Source organism: Sinocyclocheilus rhinocerous, unplaced genomic scaffold (genome assembly GCF_001515625.1).
Source record: "Sinocyclocheilus rhinocerous isolate Xijiao unplaced genomic scaffold, SAMN03320098_v1.1 scaffold3412, whole genome shotgun sequence".
In the NCBI taxonomy this organism is placed as follows: domain Eukaryota; kingdom Metazoa; phylum Chordata; class Actinopteri; order Cypriniformes; family Cyprinidae; genus Sinocyclocheilus; species Sinocyclocheilus rhinocerous.
Window position 1 is genome coordinate 58,977 of NW_015659932.1, and position 13,517 is coordinate 72,493.

The window sequence follows — 13,517 nt, forward strand, 5'->3', positions numbered from 1 at the left end:
TCATGATGTTTTCATTATGCTTCATTATGTCAAGCTCAATATTTACTTACTGTTACTTTATTTTTTGTGGCACAATGTATAGAAACTACAAATAATATACTATAAAAATATATGAATCATACAAATAATATGTAAAAACAAATAAATAAATACCTATAATATTTTTTAGCTCAATAAAATTTTTGCACTTAACTTTAACCCTATAACATTCAACTCTAAAACATTTCACAGCTAAACGCACAGGAAAGTCACTCCCAGGTCATTTCTTCTTATGTCACAAACACTTCTTGATTCAAGTGTAATGATGGCACAGTGTCACAAACGAACACAAGCCAGTTTAACAGCACACTAGAGGCGTGGAAAACTAATAGGACACATTCAATCCGGGGTAATGTATTAATTTCTCATTTCAATAATCCAGTGCTGATAGGCTCAGATGCCGACCTTTATGAGGAGGAACATACACTTCCAATTACCCACAATCCTCAGAGGCTGTCTTTGAACACTCTGCTGAACTTTGATAAACATTTATAATAGAAATAAGAATATTAAGTGCATCAATTACTGAAACCTCCATTTTTTTTTACTTAAATTGTACTAAAATTAATATTGTTTTTGTCCCGTAATTTGACTATGACAGGGGTAAAACTCAAAGTCGTGCAACATAAACAAGTTTTAAAGTATTTTAAGAAATTAATTGAATTCAAATGACTGCAAGACTTTTAACTGCCTGAGAACTTCTGACCTTATATTAATAGAAACCGAAAGCCATCGATTGGAATCGCCGCCTCTCTGAAGCTCAGCCTCAATTATTGAACTGAAGAAGAAAACGCAATGACCAATAATACATTACATCATTATCTGGGTCACGACAATCCCTTACGAAGAACATCACTGCTTCAATAACCAAAGGCGGTCTGAGAGATAGTCAAGATTCTCCGCTTCACTTCTCAATTTGAAACTAATTTCAGACAAGAGCCTTTCACTCAAGTCAGCGGCTGATTATTAAACCCTTCATTTACAGTTTGAGCCTTTGGCTCTACTGTAATTGTGACAAAATCAGGTCACTCTCTGCATGTCAGGCCTTTCCAAGTTCCATCTATGAGCAGAAAGTGCAAGAGCCTTCAGATAGAAGCACTTCACATCTTGAAATCATAAAATGCCATCCTAGACAGCTTTTGAAAGCATTAAAGGCGCTCAAGACACAAACGCTGCTCCAAAAGGTTGGAAGAAATGATGCTGCCTTCTAAGATATCAAAATCTGAAGTTGCATCATATGTATCTGAAGACAGCTTCCTATGCAGCCTCATCTCATTAGTATTCATATGTTAAGTTTAGATGGTTTTATAGACACTGAAGCATATTACATAAACGTAGTGACAACAACTAACATATTAAAGTATGTATGTACGCTCAGCTTTAGAAACATAAAATAACTTTCATATTTTAATACCTTTATATATTTATGAATATATTTGTATAATTATATCCGAGTCCCTCCCCTAACCTAAACACTTCTCAACAACAGCGTTATTTACTATTAAAGTATTAATTTAATTTTGTCATGTGCTTTTGTCATCTATTTCGGTTTTAGTTATTTGTGTACTTCAACTTAAACCTGTTTTATTTTAATTAGTTATTCCAGTTAGTAACATCTCTAATTTTCTGAGTTTTTATCCAGTATTTTACTTCAGCGTTATTTCAATTACACTTGCGTTTTAGTTAATAAAAACACTACTCAAAAATATATAGAAGTGTGTATATTTTTAAGATTTGTAAATTTTAAAGTGTGTGTGTCTATATATAAATAATTACATGATTCTAACATTTGAAAGTTTAGGCATTGGTAGAATGAATGAATGAATGAATGAATGACGACACTGAGCATTTTTAATTAGTTACTTATTATATATCATAAAATCAACCTATTAATACAGTAAAATCAATAATGTACGAACATAATAGTATTTGTAAAACATGCACTTTGAAAATGTTCATACACAATATGCATACATTTCAGATGTAGGTGTTTAGTGTTTATGCAAACATATAAAAATAAATTTGTAGTAGAACCACACTTAACGTATGAATACTAATGAACTTGCTGTATTTTGGAACAAAGGAGCTTTAGACTGACAGTGTAGGACATCGATTCACATTCAGGACAGGACTAAAGAGAGAACGTGCTTCTCCCAAACATAATCGAGTACACACACACACACACATAAACACACAGGCCAGAGGACAGTGATGGATCTTATTCATTTTAATGCTGGCCTCTGTTTTCCTGCATTTGCTGTATGACAGTAGCAGCGCTGCTGTCTCCCTCCACACAGTCCCTGATTCCTTCAGTGGCCTCTGCAATCTCTCACTACCCATCATTCTCCTCTTCTTTCCACTTTCACTATTCTTTTCATCTCTCTTTTTTCTTATTTCAGCTTTCCCTCTCTCTCTGAATGTCATATCAAAGCACAATTTATGGTGTATGTTGGTACACAGCGGGAGCCCGGCTGCACTTCAAAGTTTGATGAGAAGGATGAAAGCAACCGTCCTCATCCTCATTTGACAGACAGATAAGAGCGACCTTGAGCCCGGGTGTTCCTGAAGGCGACGGGTGACCTTGGTTGGGAAGAGCGAGAGAGGATGGATGGGACGTACGTGTGTGTGTGTGTGTGTGTGTTTGAGGGGACAGGAAGTCAGCGTGAGGTCTGCTGCTCTCAAACAGGACCAATCAACTCCACACAGCCGCTAATAAAGGCTGATCTGAGCTCAGCAGTGCACTCTTGGTGTGTGTCGCAGGTTTCTCTGTGTACATCCGTGAATGATTACAAGAGACTGAGTTTGCAGGAAGAGAAAGACTGGGTACAAAAGATAAAAGAAAGACTATTTATTATATCTGTTGTGTTGTCTTCACTGGATGCACGCAAATACAAATACAGCACGAGCAGAGCAGTCAGATTCATCAACAAACGAGGTTGCCTACATATGAGGAAAAGCTCTGATGAATAGCAATGTGTAAGATGTGTTTTCAAAACAAGTGTTTTCTAAACCCGTGTAATTTTTTATGCAACTTTTTTAGAATGTTTTACATTCTTATTTCTCATCATGTTTTTACACATGACACTTTGCAGTGAAAATGTACTTGTCAGATTTCACAGTAAATTCATCCACTGAGTGGCAATAAGCTAAGAATACATAAACACAAGTGTGTATTTTTTGTTCAAATTATTATTATTTTTTTTCCAAAAGTTTAAGGCCAGAAATATATTTATTTATTTATTTATTTGAATTAATACTTTTATTCAGCAAGGATGCATTAAATTGATCAAAAGTGACAGTAAATATGATTACAATGCTACAAGATTCTGTTTCAAATAAATGCTGTTCTTTTAAAATTTCTATTCATCTGAGAATCCTGAAAAAATCAAATGCATCACAGTTTCCACAAAAATATAGGGCAGCACAACTGTTTTCAACATTGATAATAATCAGAAATGTTTCTTGAGCAGTAAATCAGCATATTAGAATGATTTCTGAAGATCATGTGACACTGAAGACTGGAGTAATTATGCTGAAAATTCAGCGCTGCATTACAGGAATAAATTACAGTTTAATAGATATTCACATAGAAAACAGCTGTTTTAAATTGTAATAATATTTCACTATATTACTGTTTTTACTGTATTTTAGATCAAATAAATGCGGATTTGGTAAGCAAAAGAGACTTCTTTCTAAAAACACTAAAAAATCTTACAGATCCAAACTTATGAACAGTAGTATATGTATATTTACATGTTTGAAAATAAATAAATAAATAAACAAACAAACAGTATGTGGTTGAAAATAGTCTAATGGATAAACTAACCAGTGAGTTTCAGCACACATCTCATGCATGTCTAAAACTGTGCTGCTTCATCATGACTTCAAACATTCCTCATCAAATATTTCAAAGAGCAAATGATCTGAGCAATAGCATCCGCTTTCATTTTAAAGCACTGTACTCTTATTGTAAGCCAACAGTGCCTTGTTGCTGTCTATTTTTATTCATCTCAATAAATTTAAAGAAAATCCGAGACAAAGCTGATATCTAAAAGAAACTCCATTAAGTCCCCTGAGCTCTGAAAGAGCAAGTTCTGAGCAATAGCTTTCTCCTCTGGGAAACATCCACTCCACTCGACACCAGTCGTCTCATTTCCATAAGCAGTCATCATTCTGAATGTCATCGCCTTCAAAGCGCCTGTCGTATATTCTTTAGAAAGATAAGTGTTAGATTACACTTTCAGATGTTATGACTCGGTGCGGGGAAAAAAAACACAAACACAAACACACATCCAAAGGATTGCATTGGGGAAACAGGGGGGATGGAAAAGACGGCATCTGAAGTTGATATTTGATATTTCATACTGCCATCTGTTATCAGTATAAATCAGCATGAGCATTTCAGCGGTCAAATAGCTTTCGATCGCAATCCGTCACTCACACCCCTCGTGTCACTTTCTCTCTCTCTCTCTGTCTCCTGCGTCTGTCTGATAAGAACTACTCACTTTAATTCACTTTTTCTGCAGTCAAACTTCCCCGTCTGCACACTCTACTCAACTCTGTCTGTCTGTCAGTCCAGCTCTATGCAGGACGAAAGCCATTTTCACCATCAGAATTTAAGGACCCGGCACTGAACTATTGTCTGTTAGTTTAAAACTATGCTGCATTAAAGTCTATGGCAGCCCCAAGAATCATACTGTAAAAAAATTGGTTTCTGGTTGCCAATTTCACTGCAAATCTCTCAAATCGCTATCGAAACTCTCACATCCGTAAAAACCAATGTTTCTGATTCCTTAGGTCATGCAGAGTTCAATGTTTCAATTTATGCCACACTACACCTTCCAGCATTTTGTCGAAACACACTTTCTAAATTTTTCCTTCAGCTGTCATCCCCAAATTTGGGTCAGATTAATCTTCAGGCTTCATGTTGGGCAAATATTAATAAAACTTTTTTAATACACCAAACCATTCACATGCAATGCATCAAAACAAATACATTTGGTCAAGAGGATGTCAATCGGGAAGACTGAACCTTTGGAACTGTATGATAAATTAAACTTTCTAGGTATCATCGCCACAATACCGTGAAAACACGCAAGCGGTTTTGTGATGGCGCCACCTACTGACAAAAATCATACAATAAGGACGAAACATTGGAATAATTGGGTGGTTTCCCAAGTTCCACGATTTGTCATTCTGAATAAGTCTGATCACATTTAGTGAGGTTAATGCATTGCCTAATTAGAGGAAATTATTCGACATATTTGCCTTTAATAGTGTTACGACCCAGAGTGTTTTTGTATTTGTCCACCAGGTGGTGTTGTTCTGCGAAGGTGTTGTTTATCTTTGCTCTTCAGCCCTGGATAGTTTTCTTCTTTTTCTTTATGTATCTTCACTTTGTTTCTTGTATTTCTTATCTCGATTTATTTTTTGATTAAAAGTTTATTTGTTAAATTTAATTCCATGTGTGGCCTCCCCTTTGTAATGTTGCTTCACCTAGAGCCAGGTGGTTGTAACAATAGGAAAATGCGATTCTCATTGTGGCATGTGTTTCCAGAAATTTCCTTCAAGCAGACAGACACAAAATGGTCTGTTTGTGTTTTTTCATTACATTTTTTTTTCTAGTAAAAAATAAGTAAATAAAAAACTTGCTACACCCTTCTGAAAAAAGTAAACTATAACATACTTAAAATAATACGCTTTAAAAGAATATACTTAAGTGTAAAGTGATTCTAACGTTTTTGGACACTTAACTTCATATTATATAATTGAAATTAAATGAAAATGTATTAGAGTATAAGTTTATATTAAATGCAGTTAGCTGAACTTCCGAGTGTTTTTGACCCACTTAAGTACATTTTAATGTGTCATTTCATAATTACTTAATTTCACAAAAACCTGTATCTCATTTATTTAAAAATATTTGTAATACACATTTGTAATGAAGTTGCAATTTAGTACATTTAAAATTGATTAATGTCAAATGCAATATTGAATTAATTATAGCTACAATTTTAACCAAATATTTTACATTTGCTTTAATATGTTAGTCAACACATTTAAAAAAAGCATCCCAAAAGATTGTTAAAACAATTTTTTAAAATGTACTTTAATGTAAAACTTTTCATTTAACATTAACACAAACTGCACTATTTAAAAGTGTACTTAAGTGTGTTAAGAAATGGTCATAAAAGTGTCTTTCTCCAAGTACACTTGAGTGGCCTTTTATTTCATTAATCATATATTTTTGGTCACACTTTAGTTTGGGGAACAATTCTCACTATTAACTAACTATTAACTATGACTTTTGCCTCAAACTCCTAATTTGCTGCTTTTTAATAGTTAGTAAGGTTTAGGTATGGGGTGGATTAAGCAATCTAAAATACGTTCATGCAGAATAAGGCATTAATATGTGCTTTATACCGGAAGTACTAATAAACAGTCAATGTGCTAGTAGCATGCATGCTGATAAGCAACTAGTTAAAAGTGAGAATAGGTCTATATAAAGCGTATAGTTTGTAAAGTGTATATTTTAGTGTATGTACGTAAAGTTTTATTTTTGTATATTTTCTTTTAAGATTTTAAGCACACTACAAATGCACATTCAATACAATTAAGCACACGTCTTTTTCACAAGGGCATGTTGGCAATTCATACCACAGTTTAGAGCAAAATAATAGAATGTAAAACAGGGGTTACTGTACATGCTACAGACAGTGGACAACTGACCTCTCCCCTCCCTGCGACCCGCCGGGCCACGATCAGCTGAATCATGCCTCTCTTGTTGCCTTCGATGGACATGGATTTGCGGAGGGCCTCCATCGCTTCCTGATTGGTTTTCTCCAGCAGAGACTCTCCATTAACTGCTATCAGCTGGTCATTGACCCTCAGACGCCCATCCTGTGATCGCACACACAGGAGCATATTAAAAGTTTCATTGGAATATATGAACATTAAAAAAATTAAAAAAGAGTGATGAGTCTCATAGCCAATCAGAGAGCTGCTCTTTACCTTGCAGGCGGCTCCTCCAGTGATTATAGACTTGACGAAAATGCCCAGGTCGGCGTGGCTCTCTTTCGATCTATTGCCCTTGACGCTGACCCCTAAACCGGCCGATCCCGAGTCATTGAGAGGGATCTCAAACGTCAAAAACTCCCGCGTTCCATCCGGGGTCAAAATTAAGTCATCTTGTTCTTTCTAAAGAGATAAAGGATAGGCACAAAGATATTGATCAGTTAAAGATGGAGTGTGTATTTATTTATTCAATATTAAAATCATTTTTCACAATTGAATGCACAACTAAAAGGTAAGCCACTCATTCCAGCAAAGTATATGAACACTGTGTCTGTGGGGTTTTCTAAAGCATCCCGATCAGCCCAGCATAGCAACGACTCAACCAATGGCATGAGTTTGGGGCGGGGCTTTCTGGAGGTTTGACCAATGACAGGCAGGGAAGGACTGAAGCTCGTTTCCGTCATGGGTTAAAAAATAATATAAAAAGGTAATTGCATCTTTTTATCTCACAATTCAAAAACTTTATTCTCACAGTACTAAAAAGAAATATAAACTCGCAATTCTGAGAAGAAAAAATAAATTAAAAAAGTCAGAATTGCGAGATAAACTCAGAATTCGGACTTTTTTTCTTCAAAATTAGTAGTTTACATCCCCGCAATCCTTTTTATTTTTGGTTCCATCACTTAATAAAAAACTAAAATGGTAATTGCAATTTTTTTTATCTCAAAATTATGACTTTTTTTCTGCCGTTGCAAGTTTACAGCTCAATTATCTTCTCAGAAATGTGAGTTTATATTCTGTCTTTATAGCTCGGAATTCTGAGCTTTATTTTTTAATTTTTTCCTCAAAATTGCAAGGAAAAAAGCCTGAATTGTTAGATATAAACTCAGAAATGCAATAAAACGTCAGAATTATGAGATAAAAAGCTGCTATTAGCTGTGTTTATTGTTATTTTTTTTGTTTGTTTGTTTTATTGTTTTTGTTTGTTTGTTTGTTTTATCCTGTGGTGGAAACAAGCATCTATAGGAAAGTGTTTGGAGGATACCTGTTTGAAAACAATCATTATTTTTGCAGATCCATTTTGTGACGTCAGTGGTGTATAAAATGACACCTCAGTATTAATATACAACACAAGTACAGGAAGCAAAAACATGTAACAAAAAGGTATCAAATATACAATAGAAGAACATAAAATTAATTTAAATAAAAATAAAGAGTTTTATTTTTTTACTTTGTTTTGTCACTTTATAAAAGAAGGATTCTCATAGTAATTATATATTATTGTTTTTAAACAATTATTTCAGCATATTTACTGCCAAGGGAAGCAGTAATGATCATAAACATCATAAACTCAAAGCTGACACATTAATAAAATGCTATTCGAGATTAACAAAATGAGTTTAATAATAATATGAACACAATAAACACAGTATGTCCTTACAGTTTAATTATACAGAGGTGGGAGAGGTTAATCACATGACTCATTAAACAGGATGTTTACAATGGTTACTATGGAGATCTGCGTTAGCACCCGCTGAGTGGATGCTCTCCTGTTGTTCACAGGGAAAATCAAATCACAGTGCAGAATCAAACCTAGGATATATATGCACTGGATTCGGATAAAATCCAGAAATACATTTCCATATCACTATATATGATATTTGGACACTGCCATCGTTTCTAGCTGGTCTATGAGCAAGTGGACCAAGTTTCAACCTAGTAGATCATCTTGGTCACAGCTGACCACTTTAGACCAGCAACAAACCAGCTAACATGTTCCAAAACTAGCTTTTTTTAAGTCATTAAAAGGGATTCATTGGAGAAAATCCACTCTGTATAGCATTTTTATACATTTAAACCAAAAGTAATATGTTTTAAGAAAGGTTTAGCACACACACACAGCTGAAGAATGCCAGGTGCTTGGCTTTAGTCCAGCTGCTGAGAGCAAAGAGGCTGGAGACGAGTTATAGAGATTCAGCCAAGCATTCAGGTGAGGCCCCTATCTCTCCTTCCTTTCATAATACACCTCACACTCACTCACACACACACACACACACCATCATCCCGTGCCTGAGCGGTTGCCATGGCAACCCAGGTGGCTCTCAGCAGACAATAGCAGCTCTCAGGTTTAAGAACCAGCATCCAGGTGAAGGCAGCAGGAAGAACACATGCGGCAGTGTCATCCGCAGGCGCTAACACAACGTTCACACGTGTGATTTTCACCCAGTCACTTAGTTCCTGTCACGCCGTCAACAAGTACGCAAAAGGACCACAGTCTTTCAGACTGACACAGTGAAGTGCCTCTCATCGGCTCGCTCTCTTACCCCTAGAGAGGGCCGGCAGCCAGAACTGATATGCATTATGGATACAAACATGAAGAAACATCGTAGTTTTACTCCAATTATCGCCTTTGACAGACAACACAGTTTTTGCCAGTTGTTCCGTGACAACCGAGAAATAACATGTCAAGCACTTGAAGGAGTATCCAGAGCTGACAGTAAAGACACAGAGTCTCATCAATTACGCCTTTATTTTGCTGGGCGAGTTATTTAGAGGAGCTCAGATATATAATAATCAGAGACTGTACTAATGTTTGGGGAAATTACAACACTGTGTTACTCAAATAAATCAAACAATCAATCAATCAATCAGAGAGAAACTGACAGAGAGCTATCTAATTTTATCTAATTCAGTTATTTATCAACGTTGTCAAAACCAAACAGCAAACACAACCAAACTAATAATTTATTCAATTCATAAAATTAAAAAAAAACATTTTAATATTTTCTTAAGAAATGTGAGCGCTGCTTATCTGCCCAAAAAAGCAAAAGCAAAGCAAAGCAAAACTAAAAAAGCAAAGCAAAGCAAAACAAAAAAGCAAAGAAAAGCTAAACAAAACGAAAAAGCAAAGCAAAAAAGCAAAGCAAAGCAAAACAAAACAAAAAAAGCAAAGCAAAGCAAAACAAAAAAGCAAAAGCGAAACAAAACAAAAAAGCAAAGCAAAGCAAAAGAAAAAAAAAAGCAAAGCAAAGCAAAACAAAACAAAACAAAAAAAGCAAAAGCAAAGCAAAACAAAAAAGCAAAGAAAAGTGAAACAAAAAAAACACATCAAAGCACAAAAACAAAGCAAATAAAAGCTAAAAAAACTTTTAACCAAACTAATAATTTATTCAATTCATAAAATAAAAAAAAAACATTTTAATATTTTCTTAAGAAATGTGAGCGCTGCTTATCTGCCCAAAACAGCAAAAGCAAAGCAAAACTAAAAAAGCAAAGCAAAACAAAAAAGCAAAAGCAAAGCAAAGCAAAACAAAACAAAACAAAAAAAGCAAAAGCAAAGCAAAGCAAAACTAAAAAAGCAAAGCAAAGCAAAACAAAACAAAACAAAAAAAGCAAAAGCAAAGCAAAGCAAAACTAAAAAAGCAAAGCAAAGCAAAACAAAACAAAACAAAAAAAGCAAAAGCAAAGCAAAGCAAAACTAAAAAAGCAAAGCAAAGCAAAACAAAACAAAACAAAAAAAGCAAAAGCAAAGCAAAGCAAAACTAAAAAAGCAAAGCAAAGCAAAACAAAAAAGCAAAGAAAAGCTAAGCAAAACGAAAAAGCAAAGCAAAAAAGCAAAGCAAAGCAAAACAAAAAAGCAAAGAAAAGCAAAGCAAAACAAAACAAAACAAAAAAAGCAAAGCAAAGCAAAACAAAAAAGCAAAGAAAAGCTAAACAAAACGAAAAAGCAAAGCAAAAAAGCAAAGCAAAGCAAAACAAAACAAAAAAAGCAAAAGCAAAGCAAAACAAAAAAGCAAAGAAAAGCGAAACAAAACAAAAAAGCAAAGCAAAGCAAATAAGCAAAGCAAAGCAAAACAAAAAAGCAAAGAAAAGCGAAACAAAACAAAAAAGCAAAGCAAAGCAAATAAGCAAAGCAAAGCAAAACAAAAAAGCAAAAGCAAAGCAAAACAAAAAAGCAAAGAAAAGCGAAACAAAACAAAAAAGCAAAGCAAAGCAAAAAAGCAAAGAAAAGTGAAACAAAAAAAACACATAAAAGCACAAAAACAAAGCAAATAAAAGCTAAAAAAAACAAAAGTGAATGAACAAACACATGAACAGAAGAGAGAAAGAACAAAATGCCAATCAATTAAATATTTATAAAACTAACAAAAAGTATAAAAATAACAATCAAAACAAAAAAAAGAAACAATTAATGAACAAATTAATGAATGAACAAATGAATCTGTTCGTAAAATATACACATGAATGAATTGCATGAATGGAGTTATCATTTATGTCAGTAGCATACATGTGTGAGGCAAACTTAATTCATATTACTTTTAGAGCGTTTGTTTCTGAACCTGGCATGTTTTCTCCCTTCGGTTGGCTTATATGCATATATGAACACAGCAATCATGCCTGGATCCGCACCAGAGTAATCGGTCAGAGATCTCCAGAACGAGGTGAACTCGGCCTGACTGAAAACTAATTCTTGCCATTCAATTGTGGTGAGAAAGTAATCTGACCCATTGGACCAACGAACCAAGCTGTATCACAATTCAAAATTAGAAATGTGTTATGTAAAAAGCAGGTGAGCGCATTACTTATCGCAGTTCATATATTGTTCATACTTATCACATATAGTGCACTCTGACCAATAGGAGGACCGTTTTACTTACATGTGACTTGTATAAACAAATTTTAGTACGCTTTAAAAACTGAATCTCTCAGCCACACAGAGGTCCAAGGATCCCCAAGCTATGCGTCTGATGTATTGTAAAAAAACTGCTTAAAGTCTCTAACCCCAAAGTCACTATACATTTTTTATAACATGCAATAGTTTGTTTGAAGGTCTGAAATTGTGTTACAAACAGCAGGTTCATGTTCACAAGCCTTCATAACACTGCACATTTCTTTCACACACTGACAGAGGAAAAAAAGTGCATGACTTTATAAAAGGCGCATCCAGCTCAACCTGGCCCATTGTGCTCGGGAGTAATTAATTCATTCATAAGCAGAATGGATGGTGTGCATTCATTACATGCTTTTGTTTCCAGAGTGAGCTTGAATTATACTGTCAGTGAACAGACAATGAAGAGAAGAGCCCATGAGAGATAAAACAACGTCTGAACACACACACACACACACAGAGAAAAGCAGACGTCTAGCATTCACTCTCACTACTCCACTGGGACATACAGACAGATTATACAGAAAGAAAGAAAGAAAGAAAGAAAGAAAGAAAAGCAAAGGAAAAACAAACAAAAAGTTATTAACGAATGAATGAAAGAAAGAACAAACAAAAGTTCTAACAAAATAAAAAAAATAACCTACTTTATTAAATAAACACACTTTCAAAAGAGAGGATAGATTTACAAACAAATAAAAAGAAACCAAAAAAAAAAAAACCCTCAAAAACAAAAACTAACAAAAAGAAGGAATGAACAAACAAATCAGTGGACAAAGAAAAACAAGTCCCGTAAAAACAAATGGTAAATGACTGGCAGCTACGGCTGCCAAACAAAAACCGTAAAATTAAGGTAAAATATCTTAATTGAAATAAAGTGCAAAAACAATAATTTTACAGAAATTTTCATTAAAGGTTTTACAGAAAAAAAATGTTATTTTACAGATTTTTCCTTGTTTCAATTATGATATTTTACTTTAATTCTACGGTTTTTGTTTGGCAGCCATAGCTGCCAGTCATTTACCATTTTTTACGGGACTTTTTTACAGTGTAGAGGGAAGAGAGAAGGAAGGGAAAGTATTAATTTTGCTCCCTAAGAAATAAAGATATACAGACAGACAAAAGAGACAGAAACAAACAAACAAAATTATGAACAATCGAATTAAAGAATCAGAACAAAAGTAAAAATTTATAAAAAAATCATACATTTATGAAATAAACACACTTTCAAAAGAAAAAGAAAGAACAATGAACAGACAAATATAGAAACCAAAATCAAAGGAAAAACACCCTCAAAATAAACAACTAACAAAAGGAAATCAGTGAAGATAAAACAAACAAGCTGAAGGACAACCAAAATACAAAGCAAGTACAAAAATGGAGAAGAATAAACAAACAATTTAACAGACAAACTAAAGAAAGAATAAGCAACATATTGGAGGGAAGGAAGAAATGAAAGAAGCTAAAGAAAGAAATTAATATATAAATTTTGCTCTTTAAACAAAAAGAAAGAACTAAAAGATTATTGAACAAACAAACCAAAAACAAAAGAAAAACAGACAAATAAACAACTAACAAAAAGAAATGAACAAACAAATCAGTGAATGCAAGAAAAAAACAAACACATGAGAGGAAAAACAAACAAAACAACAACATCAAGCTTAAAAATATATAAATAAATAATGACCAAACTTAAGAAAGAATAAACAATGTAATGGAGGGAGGGAATAGATGAAGAAAGTAAAACAGAGAAATAAAAATATACATTTTGCTCTCTAGCTTCAAACTGCTGCCGAGG

At 34.0% G+C, this 13,517-nt stretch overlaps 1 protein-coding gene across 1 annotated transcript in view; it reads right to left on the reverse strand.

Moving 5' to 3' along the window:
- The window catches only part of LOC107724536 (partitioning defective 3 homolog), a 170,564-nt gene that overhangs the window by 53,581 nt on the left and 103,466 nt on the right, over nt 1–13,517 (reverse strand). The window contains exons 12-13 of the mRNA XM_016533515.1: nt 7,051–7,236; nt 6,769–6,939 (exon numbers count right to left, since the gene is read on the reverse strand). Coding sequence (XP_016389001.1) covers nt 6,769–6,939; nt 7,051–7,236 — 357 coding nt within the window. The remainder of the gene's footprint in view (nt 1–6,768; nt 6,940–7,050; nt 7,237–13,517) is intronic.